The 24,183-nt window shown below is 42.7% G+C and overlaps 1 protein-coding gene across 5 annotated transcripts in view; it reads right to left on the bottom strand.

The window, feature by feature from the left end:
- The window catches only part of ubr2 (ubiquitin protein ligase E3 component n-recognin 2), a 47,910-nt gene extending 26,083 nt beyond the window's left edge, over positions 1 to 21,827 (bottom strand). For all 5 annotated transcript variants that reach the window (XM_040009913.1, XM_040009917.1, XM_040009915.1 and 2 more), the window contains exons 1-4: positions 21,696 to 21,827; positions 16,369 to 16,637; positions 16,207 to 16,285; positions 13,754 to 13,867 (exon numbers count right to left, since the gene is read on the bottom strand). In XM_040009913.1, coding sequence (XP_039865847.1) covers positions 13,754 to 13,867; positions 16,207 to 16,285; positions 16,369 to 16,637; positions 21,696 to 21,776 — 543 coding nt within the window. In that variant the 5' untranslated portion in view covers positions 21,777 to 21,827. The remainder of the gene's footprint in view (positions 1 to 13,753; positions 13,868 to 16,206; positions 16,286 to 16,368; positions 16,638 to 21,695) is intronic.
- Between the last annotated feature and the right edge of the window lie 2,356 nt (positions 21,828 to 24,183).

Genomic DNA, 24,183 nt, shown 5'->3' with positions numbered 1-24,183 from the left:
CACAGACAGAGAGTCACAGACAGGGTCACAGACAGGGTCAGAGACAAAGTGTCACAGAGAAGAGTTAGAGAGAAGAGTCTCAGACAGAGAGTCACAGACAGTCACGGACAAGAGTCACAGAGAGGGTCACAGAGTCGCAGACAGGGTCACAGACAGAGTCACAGACACAATCACGGACAAGAGTCACAGACAGACAGAGAGTAACAGAAAAGAGTCACAGACAAGAGTCACAGACAGACAGAGAGTAACAGAAAAAAGTCACAGACAGGGTCACAGACAAGAGTCACAGACACAATCACAGACAAGGGTCACAGACAGAGAGTCTGTAATTTTGCCAAAACAATGTGGGACTCTGTAGTTTTCTCTGGTCCCCTCCCCAATCAGACCAGGAGTGACATGTTTAGCTGCATGTTTTCCTTAAATTGCTGTCTGTCTGAGTGGTGTCCCAGAAACGATGTGGGCTTCATAGATAATTGGCAAACCTTCTGGAGGAAACCTGGTCTTGTTAGGAGAGACGGCATCCATCCCACTTTGGATGGAGCAGCTCTCATTTCTAGAAATATGGACAAATTTATTAACCCCCCCAAAATATGACTATCCAGAGTTGGGACCAGGAAGCAGAGTTGCAGTCTTACACGCCTCTCTGCAGCTTCTCTCCTCCTGCTACCCCCCCAAAAACCCATCTCCATAGAGACTGTGTCAGCTCCCAAACAGACAAAAAACAAACTAAAAACCAGCAACAAACAACTTAAACATAAACAATTACAAAGAAAGAACAATACAGTATCCACATCTGAACCAAAGAGTATAACAGTGAAATGTGGATTATTAAATATTAGGTCTCTCTCCTCCAAGTCTCTGTTAGTACATGACTTAATAATTGATCAACAAATTGATTTACTCTGCCTTACAGAAACCTGGTTGCAGCAGGATGATTATGTTAGTTTAAATGAATCAACACCCTGAGTCATTCTAACTACCAGAAACCTCGAAGCACAGGCCGAGGGGGCGGTGTGGCAGCAATTTTTCACACCAGCCTATTAATCAACCAAAGACCCAGACAGACTTTTAATTCCTTTGAAAGCCTGATGCTTAGCCTCGTCCACCCCAGCTGTAAAACTCAGAAACCAGTCTTACTTGTTATCATCTATCGTCCACCTGGGCCTTACACAGAGTTTCTGTCTGATTTCTCAGACTTTTTATCTGATTTAGTTCTGAGCTCAGATAAAATAATTATTGTGGGTGATTTTCACAACCCGGCTCATAGGAAGTGACAATCAAGAGGGAGACCACACACAGGCTTTTCAGAATCAGAATCAGAATACTTTATTGATCCCTGGGGGAAATTATTTTTTGTTACAGTGCTCCATTATAAACCAACATTAAGACAAGACAGACAATACGCTAACTAAGAATAGTACAATATATACAGTGGGGCAAAAAAGTATTTAGTCAGCCACCGATTGTGCAAGTTCCCCCACCTAAAATGATGACAGAGGTCAGTAATTTGCACCAGAGGTACACTTCAACTGTGAGAGACAGAATGTGAAAAAAAAAAAAATCCATGAATTCACGTGGTAGGATTTGTAAAGAATTTATTCGTAAATCAAGGTGGAAAATAAGTATTTGGTCAATAACAAAAATACAACTCAATACTTTGTAACATAACCTTTGTTGGCAATAACAGAGGCCAAATGTTTACTATAGGTCTTTACCAGGTTTGCACACACAGTAGCTGGTATTTTGGCCCATTCCTCCATGCAGATCTTCTCGAGAGCAGTGATGTTTTGGGGCTGTCGCCGAGCAACACGGACTTTCAACTCCTGCCACAGATTTTCTATGGGGTTGAGGTCTGGAGACTGGCTAGGCCACTCCAGGACTTTCAAATGCTTCTTACGGAGCCACTCCTTTGTTGCCCGGGCGGTGTGTTTTGGATCATTGTCATGTTGGACGACCCAGCCTCGTTTCATCTTCAAAGTTCTCACTGATGGAAGGAGGTTTTGGCTCAAAATCTCACGATACATGGCCCCATTCATTCTGTCCTTAACACGGATCAGTCGTCCTGTCCCCTTGGCAGAAAAACAGCCCCATAGCATGATGTTTCCACCCCCATGCTTCACAGTAGGTATGGTGTTCTTGGGATGTAACTCAGTATTCTTCTTCCTCCAAACACGCCGAGTTGAGTTTATACCAAAAAGTTCGACTTTGGTTTCATCTGACCACATGACATTCTCCCAATCCTCTGCTGTATCATCCATGTGCTCTCTGGCAAACTTCAGACGGGCCTGGACATGCACTGGCTTCAGCAGCGGAACACGTCTGGCACTGCAGGATTTGATTCCCTGCCGTTGTAGTGTGTTACTGATGGTGACCTTTGTTACTTTGGTCCCAGCTCTCTGCAGGTCATTCACCAGGTCCCCCCGTGTGGTTCTGGGATCTTTGCTCACCGTTCTCATGATCATTTTGACCCCACGGGATGAGATCTTGCGTGGAGCCCCAGATCGAGGGAGATTATCAGTGGTCTTGTATGTCTTCCATTTTCTGATGATTGCTCCCACAGTTGATTTTTTCACACCAAGCTGCTTGCCTATTGTAGATTCACTCTTCCCAGTCTGGTGCAGGTCTACAATACTTTTCCTGGTGTCCTTCGAAAGCTCTTTGGTCTTGGCCATGGCGGAGTTTGGAGTCTGACTGTTTGAGGCTGTGGACAGGTGTCTTTTATACAGATGATGAGTTCAAACAGGCACATTGAATGGCACATTCATACAGGTAACGAGTGGGGGACAGAAAAGCTTCTTACAGAAGAGGTTACAGGTCTGTGAGAGCCAGAGATTTTCCTTGTTTGAGGTGACCAAATACTTATTTTCCACCCTAATTTACGAATAAATTCTTTACAAATCCTACCATGTGAATTCATGGATTTTTTTTTCACATTCTGTCTCTCACAGTTGAAGTGTACCTCTGGTGCAAATTACTGACCTCTGTCATCATTTTAAGTGGGGGAACTTGCACAATCGGTGGCTGACTAAATACTTTTTTGCCCCACTGTACATATATATACACACATACATACATACATACATACATACATAAGTCACTCATAAATAAATAGCTGGAAAAGAAACATGTGTAGTTGTAGCAGTAACCAGTGTGTTAAGTGGATGAGTTGTACAGGGAGCCACAGGCAGGAAAGATTTCCTGTGTTGTTCAGTGGTGCTTTTCGGTAATCTCAGTCTCTCACTGAACGTGCTCCTGTGACTGACCAGCATGTCATGGAGTGGGTGGGAGGTGTTATCCAACATTGTCTTTATCTTGGACAGCATCCTGCCTCTCCGACACCACCTTGAGGGAGTCCAGCTCCATCCCCACAACATTGCTGGCCTTACGGATTAGTTTATTAAGTCTGTTGGCATCTGCGACCCTCAGCCTGCTCCCCCAGCATGCAACAGCATAGAGGATCACACTGGCCACAACAGACTCATAGAAAATCCTCAGCATTTTCTGGCAGATGTTGAAGGACCTCAGTCGCCTCAAAAAATAGAGACGACTCTGGCCCTTCCTGTAAAGTGCTGTGGTGTTTTTAGCCCAGTCCAGTTTATTGTCAATATGTACTCCAAGGTATTTATAGTCCTCCACAATGTCAACACTGACCCCCTGGATTGAAACAGGGGTCAAGTGTTTCCTGGTCTTCCTTAAGTTCACGATCAGTTCCTTGGTCTTTGCCACGTTGAGCTGCAGATGATTCTCACACCACGTGACAAAGGAGTCGACCACAGCCCGGTACTCTGTCTCATCATCCCTGCTGATGCATCCAACCACCGCAGAGTCATCAGAAAACTTCTGAAGATGGCAGGTCTCTGTGCAGTGGCTGAAGTCTGTGGTGTAGAGGGTGAAGAGGAAGGGGGAGAGGACAGTGCCCTGTGGTGCCCCTGTGTTGCTGATTACCTTGTCAGACACTCACTGTGGGAGACGTACATATTGTGGTCTTCCTGTCAGGTAATCAACAATCCAGGACACCAGAGAAGCATCCACCTGCATCGCTGCTAACTTATCACCCAGGAGGGTCGGCCTGATGGTATTGAAAGCACTAGAAAAGTCAAAAGTGCTCGCCGGCTGGTCCAGATGGGTGTAGACACGATTGAGCAGGTAGATGATGGCGTCCTCAGTTCCGAGACGAGGCTGATAAGCGAACTGAAGGGGATCCAGATGTGGTCTTACTATGGGTCGCAGCTGGTCCAGGATGAGCCTTTCCAGGGTCTTCATGATGTGGGAGGTCAGTGCCACGGGCCTGTAATCCTGGGGGCCACTGGGACGTGGCGTCTTTGGTACAGGGACGAGGCATGATGTCTTCCACATCACTGGGACCCTCTGCAGACTCAGACTCAGCATAAACAGTTTATGAAAGACTCCACACAGCTGGGGGGCACAGGTCTTGAGGACGAGGGGACTCACTCCGTCTGGTCCAGCAGACTTGCCTGAGTGAAGTCTCCTCATTTGCATCTCAACCTGGTATTGAGTGAAGGTGATGGGTGGGGGAGGGGTGTTAGGAATCTCACAGGAGGCAACAGCGCCATGTGAAGAGAGAGGCTGGCGCAGTGGTGTGGCTCTGGATTCCAGGCTGACTACAGGTGAGGTTGTGGGGGTGTGAGCAGACACTGTGGTGTCGAATCTATTGAAAAACAGATTCAACTCGTTAGCTCTATTCTCACCTCCCTCAGCTCCCCTGCTGTTGGTTGGCCTGAATCCAGTGATGGTCTTCATGCCCCTCCACACCTCTCTCATGCTGTTCTGCTGGAGTTTCCACTCCAGCTTCCTCCTGTAATTGTCCTTAGCCTCTCTGATCTTGTCCTTTAGTAACACCTGGACCTTCCTCACCTCCTCTTTATTGCCCCCTCTGAAAGCCCTCTTCTTGTTGTTGAGGAGGGCTTTGATGTCCTTAGTCACCCACGGCTTGTTATTTGGGTAACAATGAACAGTCTGAGCTGGAACAATGGAGTCAGTGCAGAAAGTTATGTAGTCTGTGATACACTCAGTAAGCCCATTGATGTCCTCGGCGTGAGGCTCACAGAGTGTTTCCCAGTTGGTCACCTCAAAACAGCCCTGTAGTTCCGCTATTGCCTCCTCTGACCACCTCCTAACAGTCCTCGTGGTCACAGGTTCCCTCCTCACAATTAGCACATAGCGGGGGGTGAGGTGAATCAGGTTATGATCTGACCTACCAAGTCAGATCATAACCTGATTCACCTAAAATTCATTTAAAGGCTGTAAGACATATTTAATGAAAATAAGGTAAAGCAACTTAAACACAATTTAAAGGACATAACAGCCATAACTGAAACTTCCAAATGAACATGATGGGTGCCAGACAGACAGAGCCAGAGCAAGACAGCTGGTTCAGTCAAGGTGTCTTTATATACACTGGGACTGGCCTTCTCAGGTGTGCTGCATCTATAATTGGGTCAGCTCCACCTACCTGCAAGAAACAGGTAACAGAAAAACCAAAACACAAGGCCAGCCCACAGCCCACAGAGCAGCTACCTGAACGCTACTCCAACAGAGGTCGATTATCTTGTTAATAATTTCACCTCCTCACTACGTATGACTCTGGATACTGTAGCTCCTGTGAAAACTAAGGTCTCAAATCAGAAGTACCTGACTTTGTGGTATAATTCTCAAACACGTACCCTAAAGCAGATGACTCGTAAGCTGGAGAGGAAATGGCGTGTCCCAAATTCAGAGGATCATCATTTAGCCTGGAGAAATAGTTTGCTGCTTTATAAGAAAGCCCTCCGCAAAGCCAGAACATCTTACTATTCATCACTGATTGAAGAAAATAAGAACAACCCCAGGTTTCTCTTCAGCTCTGTAGCCAGGCTGACAAAAAGTCAGAGCTCTTTTGAGCCAACAATCCCTTTAACGTTAACTAGTAATGACTTCATGAACTTCTTCACAAACAAATTTTTATTTTTTTTTATTACTTAGCTTTTAATAAAGGTTTTACATATTTTTACAACAGAAAAGGAAAACAACAAACAACCGAAAACAACAATAACAAAACAAACAGTCGACTGAAAAGCACAGCTTTTTCCCACAAAGCAATTCTGACAGTGAGAACATGACTTTATATTCATGAATTGACAGCAGATCTACAGATGTAAGAGCAGCCTAGGAGAGGCATACAGAGGTTTATATAGATGTGAGTAGGCACAAACAGGAGAAAGAAAAAATAAATTAAATTTTTAAAAAACAAAAAACAAAACAAACAACATTCTAATTTCGGATATATTTCAACCACTTGTACCATCTTGTGGTATAAATATTAGCCTGCAGTCTTAACAAAAAGGTACGTTTTTCCATTTTATGAATTTCCTCAACAACGCTCAACCAGTCGTCCAGAACAGGGGGGTCAGTACAGAGCCACTTACGAGTAATTGCTTTTTTTGCTGGAGCAGTAAGAATCTTCAGGAGATATTTGTCATTGCTTGTTAATTCTTCGGGTAGGTCTCCTAAATAAAATGTTATGACAGGCCGTTGTTTTGATTTAAAGCCTATAGTCTGTTCTATCTTTGATATAACATCTTCCCAAAATTTAGAAAGTTTTCGACATGACCAGAATATGTGGGTATGGTTTGCAACAGTTTCCCCACAGCTCCTCCAGCATGAAGAATTTCCCCGTGTTTGTTGTTTTGGTGTTATGAAAAATCGTACCAGGTTTTTCCAACTAAATTCTCGCCAGTATGCAGAGGATGAGGTTGAACTGGCAGTCTCACACATATTGTCCCATTGCTCAGAAGTTATAACTGAGGACAACTCTCTCTCCCATCTTTCCTTTATATAAGCTGTTGAGGTTCCCCTACTTTTCAATATGCCCTGGTAGAGTTTAGAGATAACTGACTTGCAGCCCTTATAATATGTTTGTGAAATCAGATTAATTATTTCATTGGGTTGTGTATTAATTTCTTTAGTCACTTTTGAGGTTAAATACTGCCGTAATTGTAGGTATCTGAAAAAAATCACTTTTTCCTAGTTCATATTTTTCTTGTAATGTTTGGAAACTTTGCAGGCCATTCTTATCCAGTATTTTACAGTATACATTAATGCCTTTATGCGACCAATTCTTAAATTGTAAATCCAATTGGTTTGGTTTAAACTCAGAGTCATAAGCCACCCACTTAAGTACTTGAATGTGGTTCCTTAGATTTAGTTCCTTCACTATCTCAAACCAGATAAGCAATGTAAAAGATGCGAAAGGGTTCAGTTCTTTCTGGTGGGCTCTTGCCAGCTTCCGATCTCCTATCAAGGCTTGTATTGGAATGACCCCACACATATTCTCAATGTCTTTCCATCGGGCCCCATAAGTGTCATCACACCATTGTATAATTATTTTGAGTTGAGCAGCAAGGTAGTAATCCCTGAGACTTGGGAGGGAGAAGCCGCCTTTATCTTTATGGATTAATAATGTGCTATATTTAATTCTAGGTTTCCGCCCCCTCCAAATAAATCGAGATATTTGTTTGTCCCAGACATGGAACTGAGATTTGGGGATTTTGATAGGCAGAGACATAAACAGATACAGTAGTCTGGGTAGGACTGACATTTTAATGACCTCCATTCTCGCGCTAAAATCAAAAACAAGTGTTGACCATTGGGTGAGGTCCTCTTTAATCTTTTGGCTCACGGGTTCAAAGTTGTTTTTGTTTTTTTATACAAGTCATCTAACGATTTAGTCAGCCATACTCCTAAATATCTAATTGCTTTCAGAGACCAATCAACAGAAAAAAAATGTTTAACCTCATTCGACGGGCTATAGTTAAAACTCAAAATTTGTGTTTTTCCTATGTTGAGTTTGTAACCAGAATACATCCCAAACCTTCCCAGCAAATCTAAAAGGGTCCGGATGGACTGGTCTGAATTTGACAAGTACAAGAGGACATCAGCAGCATATAATGCTATTTTATGTTCTCTTGAATCAACTACGACCCCATGAACACTATTATTTTCTCTTATTGCCTGTGCTAAAGGTTCAATGTAAATAGCGAAAAGAGTCGGAGACAAGGGACAACCTTGACGAGTAGATCTTTCCAACTTTACACGGTCCGTGACTCGTCCATTTATCTTGATTCTTGCGGTAGGCATTGAATATAATGTCTTAATACTGTTAATGGAGTTTTCAGCAAAACCAAACCTTTCTAGGACCAAGAACAAATACGTCCAGCTGACACAATCAAAGGCTTTTTCGGCATCCAGACTAATTAGTACCGCTTTATGATTATTTTCTCTTACATTATTGATTATGTGGAGAGAGCGTCTTATGTTGTCTTGGGTTTGCCGGCCCCCAACAAATCCAGTTTGATCTTCATCAATCAAATCTGGGATGAACGAGTTTAGCCTATTAGCTATAATTGAGGCATAAAGCTTATAATCTTGGTTTAGGACTGATATCGGCCTATATGAGCTGCACAGCATTTTGTTCTTACCGTCTTTAGGTATAATTGTTATGATTGCCTCAGACCATGATGGGGGGGGTGGACATATTCTCTAATGTCCAGTTCAATGACCTTAGCAAAACTGGAAGCACCTCCACCTCAAATGCTTTATACCACTCAGCCGGCAGGCCGTCTGTACCTGGTATTTTGTTATTTTTTAGTTTCTTTAAGGCCATTTCCAGTTCTTCTTTCTGAATCTGTTTGGTTAGGCATTCATTTTGACACTCGCCAATTGATGGCAAATCTAATGAATTAAGAAACATTTTCATATCTTCTGTATTGGCTTGTGCAGGTTGTGCGTATAACATTTTGTAATAGGTTTGGAATGCCAAGTCAATTCCTTCCAGGTCACTTTGTAATTTCCCAGTTTGGGAATCAAGGACTGAGCATATAGAATGCGTCATTTGCTTTTTACGAAGTTTTCTAGCAAGTAATTTTGTTGCCCTTGGCCCCGTTTCATAATATGATTGTCTCATAAATTTGTATTTTTTCTCTTCTTCTTCCTGATATATATCCAGAATTTGTTTTTTAATTTTCTGAATTTGTTTCAAGGTCTGGTCAGATTGAGTATTTTTGTGTCTGTTTTCTAAATCTTTTAGTGTATTTTCAAGTCCATTTAGCTGATTCTCTTTAGCTTTCTTCAGAGCTGCACTTAGTGATATAAATTTGCCCCTAACAACTGCCTTTAAAGTGTCCCATAAAATGTTAGGATTTACCTGGCCATTATCATTTATTTCTAGAAAATATTTTATTTCGGCTTTTATCTCTTTTATAATAGCCTTATTGTTAAGTAGACCTGTATTTAGCCTCCATACAGTTTTTTTGGTCTAGTCTCTAGGTTAATTGTTAGATAAATTGGTGAATGGTCTGACATATTCCTAGTGCCTATGTCACAACTTTTTACCCTATGTCTATCATTTCTAAAGACAAAGAAAAGATCTATTCTTGAATATACGGCATGGGGGGGTGAAAAGTAAGTAAAATCTCTATGCTTTGGATGCATTTCTCGCCAAATATCCAATAAGCCCAAGTCACCCAGGCCCTTTCTTAGCAATTTACTCTGTGAAGTCACTATCCTCTTATTATTAGAGGTATCATCCTTATGCGTGATTGTATTAAAGTCCCCTGCGCATATTAACACACCCTGAGACTCCGAGGAGATCAATTCAAGGATTTTCTTAAGAAGTTTCAAATCATAATTTGGTGGTAGGTAGACTGAAAGAAGAGTTACCATTTTGCCCTCTATTTTACCTTGAATTAACACATATCTGCCTTCATTATCCTTTACTTGTCTGGTAAGTTCAAAATGTAGGCAGTTGTGTATCAATATCGCAACTCCTCTTTTGTTACCTGTTATAAAAGAGCTGTAAAATGTATTTGTGAATCCAAACTTCTTTAACTTCTCATGCTCTGTTTGAGATAAATGAGTTTCTTGGAGAAACAATCTGTATTTTTTCCTGCTTTATCTTAGACATGTCTCTACTCCTCTTAACAGGGTTGTTAAGTCCATTTACATTCCATGAAGCTGCTCTAAAGTCACAGTTACTCATACAGGTATTTCCAACCACTTATGTCGACGCTCTGAACATAGTTAGAACTATAAGAACAAATTAACCACAAAAACTGAACATATGTTACCTTGACTTCCACTCCTGGGGCTTTATAGTGCCCTGTCATTCTATAGTGTCCATTCTTACAATATTGGAGAAAAAAATCCTACCATATGTAGGAGCTCCATCGCTGCATCCAGCAGCTTTCTCTTGTCTCTGCGCATTTTAAGTATCTCTCTCTCTCGGTCCTGATCAACATAGTCTGTTTTACACGACACAGGTCTAACGCAAAAAATGGTATAAAGTAAAAACGTTACGGGAGCAATACGTACAATGCCAGCATATGGTAGAGGTATTTCTTTATAAATCTTAAATAAGATGTAATAGAAAGGTAAACACCTCTTCCTCTATTATAATAAACTGAGATTAGGAAACAGTATTTGCAGAGCCAAAACCGGTATTTTAGCCGCTTAGTCCAGTGAGGCTTAACACAAGATAGTTAATACTCATTGTCTGAGAAATCGACGAAGCCTTCCGCGGACACGTTCGGAGTGTGAGCTATCCATTTTCTCCCAGTGTGCGCTTCGGGTGAGAACCTGTTCCCAGTTGACGTCCCCGCAGCGTGGCATCTCCACAGCGTAACCCCGCTTCTTCATATCCTCTGCCGCTTCTGATGCACTCTTGTACAGGCGTGGTCCGCTCTCCCAATGAATTCTCATTTTAGCTGGGTATGGTGTCTGGAAACGAATTTTTTGTTCTTTGAGGATCTTCTTAATGTCCTTGTATTCTTTGAGCTTGTTGTTAATCTCAGTTGGTAAGTCGTGTGTAAAAGTGATAGTTTTGCCCTCATAAGAAATTTTCTTAGCCCAAGCTGCTCTCAGGATTTTGTCTTTTATGTCATACCTCTGGAAATTAACCACAATAGACCTTGCAATCGCTATGTCTTGCGGCTTTGGTCCCAGTGATCGGTGAGCGCGGTGAATCTGCAACTCCTCATCTTCGGGAAGGGCAAGTTCTTTCTTTATGAAGTTGTTAATGAATGCCATCATATCATTCTCCTCAGCACCTTCCTTAATTCCGTATATACGGAGGTTGTTGCGGCGCGATCTTCCTTCCAGGTCCGTGACTTTGGTCTGGAGAGTTTTCTGCTGGTCCAGACAGTGAATTAGCGCATTTCTCAGGTCCACATTCACTGTCTCAAGTTCGTTCACACGTTGTTCTGCTTCAGTTAGCCTAGTGGCATGATTACGAATATCCACGATGGCATCTTATAGCTTCTGATTCATCTCAGCCTTTAGGTTATTCAGATCTTCTTTGATTTCTTTCCTCATCTCTCGGATGTTATCGCTCAAATTTTGCATTGCTTTAGCCATTGTTAGCTCGTTTTCCTCACTTTGCTCCGTGCTCCTCTTCATGCTAGCTCCGTCGCCGTCGCGTAAGGTGTCTTTTGCCTCTCCGTAACTTTTGGAGCCCCCCTGTGTCTTTTTACATCTGCCTCCACGCATTGTATATCATCGTCAGTATGAATACGTTTATTGTATCGAGTTTGTGGAGTTTTCCTCACTTATGATCAGGAGCGGACAAAAAGTTAATCCGCCATCTTGGAGCGCTCACTGGAAGTCCCCCACAAATAAATTTTTTGTCATTAGAGAAAAAATTACCAATAATCATCCCACAGATGTAATATTATCTACAGCTACTCTTAGTACCATTGATGTTAAGTTAGACTCTTTTTCTCCAATTGATCTTTCTGAGTTAACTTCAATAATTACTTCCTCCAAACCATCAACGTGTCTTTTAGACCCCATTCCTACAAAACTGCTCAAAGAAGTCCTGCCATTAATTAATTCTTCAATCTCTAATAATCAGCTATGTACCACAGGCCTTCAAGCTGGCTGTAGTTAAATCTTTACTCAAAAAGCATCTCTAGACCCAGCAGTCTTAGCTAATTATAGGCCAATCTCCAACCTTCCTTTCATATCAAACATCCTTGAAAGAGTAGTTGTCAAACAGCTAACAGATCATCTGCAGAGGTTTATTTGAAGAGTTTCAGTCAGGTTTCAGAGCTCAGCACAGCACAGAAACAGCTTTAGTGAAGGTTACAAATAGGGCTGTTCGATATAACGATATACATCGGATGACGATATAAAAACGTCTATCGTTTCATTTTACGCTATCATTTGTTTCGTGGTGTCGCAAAATAAACTGCTTACGGCAATATTTTTTCACCATTTTGATGGTCACTGTAGCGGCTATATTAATTTCTTAAAGTTCTCTCTTTCTCTTATATTTTATATAACCACACTACGGACGGACAAGCGCCTGTTTTTATGCGTTGTGGTTAACAACAACGACAGTAACAGTATCGCGTGTCCGTTTGTTTATGTTCCACATAAACCTTTCACAATAAAGCTCAAGATCCTGTTGAGACTTTTCAAAATAAACTGAATCACGTGAAAGAGCAGATTGTTTACGGATGAGAATTTTAAAAAAAAGAGCCGCCAGGTGCTAAAATTAAACCTTAGACTCAAATGTTAGAACAGGCTTTTCCCCGCAGCACGCCGTGTAATAAATACTCACAAAGAAAACGGCGGCCGTTACAACTTATGTCTAAAAATGTATCGTTTCATGCATCGGTTAAAACACTCGACTCCAGCTACACGACGCCCAGCTGGAAACACTTCCCGCAAGACGAGCTGCCCGAGATTCACAGAATTTACAGAAAATGTTACATTTTTGTGATTTATATCGTTATCGGACGATAGATGTCTTATATCAGGATATGAGATTTTAGTCATATCGCACAGCCCTAGTTACAAATGATCTTCTTATGGCCTCTGACAGTGGACTCATCTCTGTGCTTGTCCTGCTAGACCTCAGTGCAGCATTCGATACTGTCGACCATAATATCCTATTAGAGCGATTAGAACATGCTGTAGGTATTACAGGTACTGCACTGCAGTGGTTTGTATCATATCTATCTAATAGACTCCAGTTTGTGCATGTAAATGGAGAGTCCTCTTCACACACTGAGGTTAATTATGGAGTTCCACAGGGTTCACTGCTAGGACCAATTCTGTTTACATTATACATGCTTACCCTTAGGCAGCATCATTAGAAGACATAGCATACATTTACACTGCTATGCTGATGACACCCAGCTCTATCTGTCCATGAAGCCAGATAACACACACCAATGAGTTAAACTGCAGGAATGTCTTAAAGACATAAAGACCTGGATGGCTGCTAACTTTCTGCTTCTTAATTCAGATCAAACTGAGGTTATTGTACTCGGCCCTGAAAAGCTTAGAAATATGGTATCTAAGCAGATTCTTACTCTGGATGGCATTACCTTGGCCTCCAGTAACACTGTGAGGAACCTTGGAGTCATTTTTGACCAGGACATGTCCTTCAACGCACATATTAAACAAATATGTAAGACTGCTTTCTTCCATTTGTGCAACATCTCTAAAGTTAGAAATATCCTGTCTCAGAGTGACGCTGAAAAACTAGTTCATGCATTTATTACTTCCAGGCTGGACCCACTGTCGCCAAAGTGCTTGCTCATAGGGGGTCATATGATTGTTGGGTTTTTCTCTGAATGTATTATTGTAGGGTCTACCTTACAATATAAAGCACCTTGAGGTGACTGTTGTTGTGATTTGGCGCTATATAAATAAAATTGAATAGAGAGTCACAGAGAGACATCAGTCTGACCTCTTCGGTGTCCTGGTTGCCATCTCCCGGTGTGTGTTTCTGGCAGTAAGGGCCGGTCTTCCAGGCTTCAGAGTCTCCACAGTCACAGAAACCACCTCCTCCGGACGTTGTCATCTACTCACACACACACACACACACACACACACACACACACACACACGATAAGGTCTCTGCTCATTTCTTTAGGGACGAACAGGATGAGAGCTGCCAGAGCTACAATCAGACCACCAGCACACCTGCTGGTGGTCTGATTGTCTTAAACCAAACAGTCAGAATCAGACCTACAAATAACTGAGTATCATTTTTAGTTGCTCCAATTAAATTTCAGCAAAATGGACTAGCCTAGGATCATTTTTTTCATTTAGATTTTTGGGGGTTTCTTTGAATTCAGCTGTCCGCAAGGCAGGGCTGGACTGGGACAAAAAAATCAGCCCAGGCATTTTTGACTAGAGACCGGCCCACCAGGTATTACAGGAAAATAAAAATTAATAGCGCTGTTTTAACAGCACCCTCTTTCATCTGAGAGCAAATGCCCCCTCCTCAGAGTATGCCCAAATGATGGAGCTGCAGAAGCTGGTGATAGCCGCATACTCAGCCGGACGGTGGACACGGACATGCTCATACAAGTTAGTCGTGTTTGAGTACTCTGCTCGCACTTTACGTCTGCACAAGTGGCACACCGCTTTGGTTACATTCTTAGGTTTACCTCTTTCATCCCAAATTTACCTCTTTCATCCCGACTTTATATTTTTTTTTAGTGCTGTCAGCATTAATGCACAGTCATCACGACTAACGCGATTAACAATTAACCCATCTGGAGTGCAGACTGAGTCAAAATCTTTATGCTTTATGGGCAATAAAGAAACAAGAGAGAGGGGACTTGCAACAGCAAAGCCAATTTGATCAGTTTCATGACTGAAGTAGCAACAGGAGTGGGAGGAATAAGTCCAGCTTTGTGTCTTTGTTTCATTCTAGCTGAAGTCCAGGACAAATCGCTTCCTTTTAACCTCAGTAATATTGGCTTCTGTTTGTCGGTAATAAGACTGGGGCTATGGCTCGCTACATCCTCTTGCAGACCATTACACGTGGAAACCATTTGAATACAAGCGCGCTGATCCACACAGGTGTGCACACGGGTGTTCACTGCTCGTAGACTTAAATCACACCTTACTTGGCTGCTACTTCAAAGCACATTGTGCGCTGTCTGTCCTGCGTGCTGCACAACAACATTCAATATTTAGTATTTACTGCTGTTTACACTTAGCTAGATTAATGCGATGGTGTTGTGTTTAGTATGTTCCTTTGGGGTTTTTTTTGCTTGTTTTCTATTCTCAACAGGTGATCCAGGAGATTTTTTTTCCCTTTCTCACTGTCCCTCTCCCCTTCTGTTTTTCTTTTCCTTCATCTTTCTCTCTCCCTTTCCTATCCCTCACTCATGTCTGTCCCGTCTGTAACAACTGAAAATAAAATAAAATAAATAATAAAAACAAAAGTCGATCAAATGGACCAATACAGCAATGCCACGATGATCCATTTGGCAAAGTAAATCCATTGGGTATCCTTGTTGGTCCTCAGACAACAATTCTGACGGCTAAAGAACCAAATGGGACAGGCGGGGGAAAAAAAAAGATAAATAAATAAATAAAAAAAATAAAATAAAATAAATAATAATAATAATAATAATAATAATAATAATAATAAGACTGCTTTCAGAGGGAGGGCGCAGCCGACCTCCTCGGCTGTAATTGGTCCAGCCCAGAGTCGATCATGACCAGTTGGCCAATCCACCCCCTTTCATTGTTTATACCGTTACAAAAACGAACCAAAAAAAAAACAAAACAAACCAAACAAAACAAAAACAAAAAAACATTGGCCCATAAAAACGAAAAATCCCCATCGGGCATATTGGGAAGGTTGGTCATTTTTCTGTCTATCAAACGATGTGGCTTCTTTTCTTTCCCAACACATTACCCAGGTAATATCAATACAGCTATCCAGGATAAGGATTTTGTTTTACATCTGAGATCTGACGTTTGTTTCTTTTAAAGTGTCCCTTTCACTTATTTAAGCAGTTTATTTTCTGTAGATCTGAGGTCAGACACATCCAGCTGATGATGATCAAGTCCGAGATGGTCTTCCTCCTCTTCTCTGTTCCATCTGCAGCACTTGAGCAAGAACACCTGAGTTACTGGATTATTGCTCGGCGTGTTCTCTTAAACTGACCTCCTCCTTTATTTTAAACCTCTTTAACTATTTTATCCTTTTAAAACTTTGTAAATATCAGTAACTTCTTAAAAACCTTAAACGCTGTCTTCCAACACACAGACTGTGATGTCCACTGAATAACAGAGGACACCATATACCCATGATGACCAAACTCTGTGTGTGTGTGTGTGTGTGTGTGTGTGTGTGTGTGTGTGTGTGTGTGTGTGTGTGTGTGTGTGCGCGCTTACCCTGTATCGATGCTCTTTATGAACGCTGCCCAAGAAACACTTCATGCAGAGGACACATGTCGGGTCGGCCGCACATTCCCTGCACACACACACGCACACAGATCATCACTTAAAATGAGTCACCTGTGTTGCATGTGTCACCTGTGGACGTGCGTCTCCTACCTGCAGGAGTAGGTGGGCTCTCCCACCTTAAACACGTGCCCGCAAAGCGCTGATGGTTGGTTGTTCTCCTGCAGCAGCGCCAGGCCAGCCGCTGGCTCCTCCCCCAGAAGGAGCCACTCCAGTGGTGCAAGGAGGAGGAGCTGACAAGCGAGCTCCTCCCTCTGCTCCTCTCTGTCACTGCCGCTCAGCCCCAAGCAAAAGATTCTGGGTACGTATATGGCCAGGTGACGGCACACTTCCTGCTGCAGGTCGGCAGCTGCGAGCCACCGCTGAGATGGAGGAAGAGGTGGAGATCAGTGACGGCTCACACATGCTTTAATGAACAGTGGTTAAACAGTACGACTGTGAGTGCTCTGGCAAACAAAGCACGAAAAAACATCAGCTTCAGTCATTCTTTAAAAAACTCGAACTCATTGTTCACCACAGACACCTGCAGCACACAGGTGTGTACAAATTCACACCTGTGTGCAACAATTACAAATTGTGGCACTGTGGCGTGCACTGACAGGTGAGTAATGGTGAACGTTTTTGAAGTGTTGCTTAAATGTAATACAAGTAACAAAAAAAAGGAGTGACAGATGGAGATCGGTGGTTCTGCTCGCTGACAGGAAATAGGAGCTGCAGGTCACTGATAATCAGCTCAGACTGTCAGAGCCACTCAGTCAGAATAACACACTGACCTGGATACCAGGGGACAGCATACCGACAAAAGGCCGACACAGACCTACAAACCAGCGAACAACCAGTAAACACTGAGCTAAAAACCATCTAACGACCAGTAAACGCTGACATACAGGGAGTGCAGAATTATCAGGCAAATGAGTATTTTGTCCACATCATCCTCTCCATGCATGTTGTCTTACTCCAAGCTGTATAGGCTCAAAAGCCTACTACCAATTAAGCATATTAGGTGATGTGCATCTCTGTAATGAGAAGGGGTGTGGTCTAATGACATCAACACCCTATATCAGGTGTGCATAATTATTAGGCAACTTCCTTTCCTTTGGCAAAATGGGTCAAAAGAAGGACTTGACAGGCTCAGAAAAGTCAAAAATAGTGAGATATCTTGCAGAGGGATGCAGCAGTCTCAAAATTGCAAAGCTTCTGAAGCGTGATCATCGAACAATCAAGCGTTTCATTCAAAATAGTCAACAGGGTCGCAAGAAGCGTGTGGAAAAACCAAGGCGCAAAATAACTGCCCATGAACTGAGAAAAGTCAAGCGTGCAGCTGCCAAGATGCCACTTGCCACCAGTTTGGCCATATTTCAGAGCTGCAACATCACTGGAGTGCCCAAAAGCACAAGGTGTGCAATACTCAGAGACATGGCCAAGGTAAGAAAGGCTGAAAGACGACCACCACTGAACAAGACACACAAGCTGAAACGTCAAGACTGGGCCAAGAAATATCTCAGGACTGGTTTTTCTAAGGTTTTATGGACTGATGAAATGAGAGTGAGTCTTGATGGGCCAGATGGATGGGCCCGTGGCTGGATTGGTAAAGGGCAGAGAGCTCCAGTCCGACTCAGACGCCAGCAAGGTGGAGGTGGAGTACTGGTTTGGGCTGGTATCATCAAAGATGAGCTTGTGGGGCCTTTTCGGGTTGAGGATGGAGTCAAGCTCAACTCCCAGTCCTACTGCCAGTTTCTGGAAGACACCTTCTTCAAGCAGTGGTACAGGAAGAAGTCTGCATCCTTCAAGAAAAACATGATTTTCATGCAGGACAATGCTCCATCACACGCGTCCAAGTACTCCACAGCGTGGCTGGCAAGAAAGGGTATAAAAGAAGAAAAACTAATGACATGGCCACCTTGTTCACCTGATCTGAACCCCATTGAGAACCTGTGGTCCATCATCAAATGTGAGATTTACAAGGAGGGAAAACAGTACACCTCTCTGAACAGCGTCTGGGAGGCTGTGGTTGCTGCTGCACGCAATGTTGATGGTGAACAGATCAAAACACTGACAGAATCCATGGATGGCAGGCTTTTGAGTGTCCTTGCAAAGAAAGGTGGCTATATTGGTCGCTGATTTGTTTTTGTTTTGTTTTTGAATGTTACAAATGTATATTTGTGAATGTGGAGATGTTATATTGGTTTCACTGGTAAAAATAAATAATTGAAATGGGTATATATTTGTTTTTTGTTAAGTTGCCTAATAATTATGCACAGTAATAGTCACCTGCACACACAGATATCCCCCTAAAATAGCTAAAACTAAAAACAAACTAAAAACTACTTCCAAAAACATTCAGCTTTGATATTAATGAGTTTTTTGGGTTCATTGAGAACATGGTTGTTGTTCAATAATAAAATTATTCCTCACAAATACAACTTGCCTAATAATTCTGCACTGCCTGTACAAACCAGCGAACAACCAGTAAAGACTTAGCTACAAACCAGCGAACAACCAGTAAACACTGAGCTACAAACCAGCAAACAACCAGTAAACACTGACATACAGACCAGCGAACAACCAGTAAACACTGAGCTGCAAACCAGCGAACAACCAGTAAACACTGAGCTGCAAACCAGCGACAAACAGTAAACACTGAGCTACAAACCAGCGAACAACCAGTAAACACTGAGCTGCAAACCAGCGAACAACCAGTAAACACTGAGCTGCAAACCAGCGAACAACCAGTAAACACTGAGCTACAAACCAGCAAACAACCAGTAAACACTGACATACAGACCAGCGAACAACCAGTAAACACTGAGCTGCAAACCAGCGAACAACCAGTAAACGCTGACATTAGGGCTGCCACAAACGATTATTTTGATAGTCGACTAGTCAGATCATGCATCCATTAGACATAAATTGTACAGCTGATTACAACCAGCATGCATCTGCTCTTATATAACTTTCATTAGCTGACAGCGTGAAGTGTTTAAGGTGCTAACTAACAATAAAGAGCAGATGATAGTTTATTAAACTTCTAATAAAATTTCCAGATTCTCGGTGGAGTTTAATAAACTCGGCCGTCTGCTCCTTGCTGTCTAAAATATAACAGGACACTGGAGTAAACTCTCGGCCATCTCACACTACTGTTTAATCAGTTTTCCGTTTGACGTTTATTCAGCTGTCTGAAAACAAAGGAGGAACCCACTCGATGGATTAATAAAGTTTTATTTTATCTAATCTAATAACTTTAATCTCAGGCAACCCGATTTACTCACAAACAAACAAAACACTGAAAAAAGCCAAACAATAACATTTTTAGGTTATCTAAGTGACTTATATATCATGTTTAACCTAAGTAGCGAAAGACTGTGGTGATCTGAAAATGATGTGCCAGGAGTTAAAAGTTTATTTTGTGACCCAGAAAGAGTAATAAGTGTACTATTAAAGCTAAGCAGCGGCCGCCATTGTTGGAAACTTGAATTGGCTGAGCCGCGCTATGAATCCTGGGGAAAAGGAGGACGCATTTGGAGCAGTCTTTGAATTTGGACTTCTTCTGTTTCAGTTCGTTATTACACTCTTAAAACCTACTTATGCCTGCGTCTTTCAGGATTTTACAAAGATTCAAACGACGCGTTGACTATTGAATTAGCCGTCAACGATTGTGACTAGTTTGGTAAATGGTAAATGGACTGGTTCTTACATAGTGCTTTTCTACTCAAAGTGCTTTATGTGTTCATATGAAAGGGGCGGGGCTCTCAGCATTGAACCAATCAAACCTGGATGCAAGTGTAGTGACAGCAAAACAGCTGACTTTAGAAACTAAGGCTACGTTCACACTGCAGGTCTTAATGCTCAATTCCGATTTTTTGATCAAATCCGATTTTTTTTGTCTGCTTGTTCACACTACAAATAAAAATGTGACAGCAAACGCGCTCTAGTGTGAACCCTCAAAGCGGCCCGCATGCGCAAAAGAAGACGTCACACACAACGTGCTCTGTTTAGACCCAGAGCAAACAGTATTGTTTGACTGTTTCGGACTTTACGTTTCCCAATTTTGCTTTAAGTTATAAAGTTATTTTGTTATCTACATTTGGCCTAATAATGATCCTTATTGCTGTTTTAGAGGAGCGGTGCTTCAAAGGATAGCTGCAGATTTCTGTCAGAATCTGCAGATTATACAGTACAAAGAAAATGTTCACGTTTCTCCAACGTTGTCTTCCCAACAGTTTCACCGGATGGCCAGGAAGCGTTAACGATGTCTTCTCCGGCGCTGATAATTGGCGTCTGTCTTGTGTCAGTGACGTAAAAGACCGATTTAATGCAACATGACCATTCAAACAGCAGTCGCTTTCTAAAACATCGGATATGTATCGGATTCAGTACCACATACGAAAGTGACCCAGATCGGATTTGAAAATATTGGATTTGTGCCGTTCACACTGTCACACCATGATCGGATATGGGTCGCAGAGGCTCAAAAAAGCTGTATTTGATGCACCTTCGCCTGCAGTGTGAACAGAGCCTAAGACTGAAATATTAGAGTAACATGAAGAGTTAAACTCAGACTGACTGTAACACAGCTGCTGCTGACAGAGCAGCAGTGAGGCTGTGTGTGTGTGTAGGTGCGCGCGTTTCAAACACTTTGCTGCGTCAGACTGGAAACTGTCCGTGTCCTGAGAGCTGTGTGAGCAGCCTGATCGATCAGAGAACCTGATGATCTTCTGAGTGTTTCATTAGATTAAAATTTGTATTTCCGCTCCAGCCTCTGCGAAGTTTTAGCCCACCTGGTGATTACACTACCTGCTGGGTTGATGAGGTCAGCAGGTACACACAGGTGTAGTGTTCTTATAGAGCGGCACAACTATGTTCAGCCAGCAGGACAAAATAAAGGTGAGTCTCAGAATCAGCGGTAAAGGTAACGATCCTCCATCAGGAGAATTTGTCAGGGTACACTTTGTAAGGCCTGATCAATCAGGTAAACAACCTGCTGTAGGTAGGAAAAAGAAACATACTTAAAGGTGAGACGTACCTGTGCAGCGGTCTAAGCGTTCCCAGGACCTGTTCCACCCCGTTACCTGAACCTCATCTACCTATCTATCCATCAGCTGTCAAACACACCCGAGATGCTCACCTGCTCCAGCTGTTCTCTCACAATTGCACAGGTAAGTTCACCTGTGTGTACTCAGGTCAGGTGATTCTGACGTTAAACAGGCGCTCAGGACCGTCTCATTAAAGGGTTAACAGCTTAATCAGCGTTACTAACAGGCGTGAACACACAGTTGTAGCGCTTTAGGGTTACCATTAGCATTAGCATGAAAACAACCACGGATCGCTGACCCGCGCGGACAGCAGCGGCCGGAGCTCGGCCACACACCGGGACACGCTGCGCAGCGTCCGCGGGGCTCAAGGCTCCTGGAGCCGCTTACCGACGCGGTGTCTTTGGCGGAGAAATCCAGGAACTCCGAGCATAGAGCGGACGGATCTCTGTCAGCCTCGGTCGCCGCCATCTTTCCTCCCTCTGCTCGATGCTGGAGCAGGAAGAACCTGGAACTGGAAATGACCAGAATGGGGGGCGTGGCCAATGTTGTTTTTTCCGGTGTTTGTTTTTAGAATAGAGACTTAGAGCTTTTTATTGTCATTGTGCAGTTTCTTGCACAGCGAAATTGGGTAGCTGAACCACAAAGGTGCTAAAGTAAGAAGAAGAGAAACCAATATACAACGAAGGCGGAAAATAAATAAATAATTAAATAAATAGAATAAAATAAAAAACAGTGTATATGTATACATATGTGAGTAGAATAGAATAGAATAGAATAATCTTTTAATTGTCTCATAAGGGGAAATTTGGTTGTAACAGTAGCCAGAAGTCCAGTTTAATAAGAACAAAATGTATTAATAACAATAGTAATAATACAACATTTTATGATTGTTTTAGTGTATTATAACGTCACCTCGTAGTATCGTTAGTGTGGTGTGTCAGTTATTCTGTTTTGGTCCATTTTCATCACAAGTGAATGAAAATGGATCCAGACAGGCCGATTATTGTGATGATAATCAACAGATCAAATACGGATCAATACGAATGTAAAAACCCAGTGCCTCTCTAATAATCAGTGATGGGAATAACTGCATTACAATTAACGACGTTACAAACGGCGTTACTTTGTTCAGTAACGAGTAATCTAACTAATTACTATTCCTATTGTTACAACGCCGTTAAAGTTACTAACAAGAAAATGCAGTCCGTTACTATTTTTCAACAAACAGACGGTTGAAGCTGTGTTCAGCTTACGGCATCTTATATCAGTTGCGGGAGGAGCCAAGATGGCGACCTGTGTGGACACTTCTCTGTAAGCTCGTGAATTTCTGATGAGTACCTAACTTTTTAAATGATCTAAACGGATTCAGATTATTAGAAGTGACTCATTGCACTTGTGTTTTGCGCACGTACAGGACATCTTTATAACATAAAATCAGGCCGAACTCAGTTTCTTTTTTTTCCCTGCCGAATTCCAACACGGTGAAGTGTTAGCTTGTATAGAAACATTTAGCTAATAGCCATGGGATAAGCTTGCAAAATGGCCAAAAAAGAGGCAAGAAGAAAGGAAGGACTGATAATGGACTTGGAGACAGATAAAAACCTTTGCAGGCTTATGCTAACCTCTCCCTCAGACCCCTCTTAACAGACCCCTCTTTTTTTTTTTTTTCTGCTCTTGCTCTTGACGAAGGCAGTCGCACTTTTCTCCTCCTCCTCCTCCTCTCCCTTAGCTTCCCTGCTTAGCCTCTTGTGTCCTTGTCTTGTCTCGTGTTTTTTGTATTACTTTTCCCTGGAACACTCTCTCACAGTCTGTTCTCTAAAACCTAAAAGAGGAATTATGGATTGGATCAACTGGTCCCTAAATGCAATTGACACCCCTTTCTCAACAAGAAGTTTGGGTTGGGTGAGCCTGAGTGCTGAAGATATCTACCTATTCTGAACCATGGTAACAGGGTTCTGGCTGATCAGAGCTGGCTTGGCCCTGACTTATCAAAGAATTAAGAAAGCGGAACCGGCTGTTCAAACCCCCACAAGGCTGCCCGCTGGGATTGGAACGATGGGAGAGGCATGAGTTTCTCAAAATGGGCTCGTTGAGTGCAGCACAGATAAGATCTTGGAGAGGCTACGGCTGCTGTGAATACTCAGAATAAGATCTCTGACTGCAGACTGGATACATCTTGGAAGGGCTAGCTCGGAATAACATCTCTGGGCGCAAATTGGATGACATCTTTGGGAGGCACACTGCCGTGAGTTCTCAGAATCGGCTCCTTGAGCACAAGAAATGACAACATCACAGAACGCAAGTATGGCGAAGCTCGCGGCTCTCCAACGGGAGATTGAGAGACCAGTGTTGGACTGTAGAACTGCTTTGAAATTCATATGAGCTGTTCGCACTAAAGTAAAAAGCACCATCACTTCATGCGGATACCCTTTCGGCGCCAGCTGCGGTCTCAAGGCTGGAGCCGAACAAAACACCCTGATAATGACTGTGTTTAGTCTGTTCCTTCCCATTCATGCAAGGCCACCTGGGTTGGCTGGAAGACTGTTTACTTAGCCTAGCAGGGCGAAAGACACTGTCTCAGCTGAACTCTGGACACGCACACACATACATATACACTGATATGCACACACTCATCCCCCCTCCCTTTCCAAACGCCTTCGACGCTTATTCCCTTCCGATGCTGACTTTGGATCAAGGAGACCAGCGCACAGGCTGCAGGCCCGGATGTACTGTCTACATCAGCTGTCTCTCACCCTTTACCCACCCCTGCTGCTTGTCATGTGTTTCTTTGGTGTATTAAGAGTTTTTTCATGTGCTTTGTGCAGAGGTGTTTTTTTTTTCTGTTCTCAAACTGATCTCCCTGTTGGAGCTCAGT

The sequence above is a fragment of the Simochromis diagramma genome, unplaced genomic scaffold, assembly GCF_900408965.1.
Source record: "Simochromis diagramma unplaced genomic scaffold, fSimDia1.1 OVJJ01000576.1, whole genome shotgun sequence".
Taxonomy (NCBI): Eukaryota; Metazoa; Chordata; class Actinopteri; order Cichliformes; family Cichlidae; genus Simochromis; species Simochromis diagramma.
The sequence above is the reverse complement of the archived record's forward strand: the minus strand, read 5'-3'. Positions and strand labels throughout refer to the sequence as shown.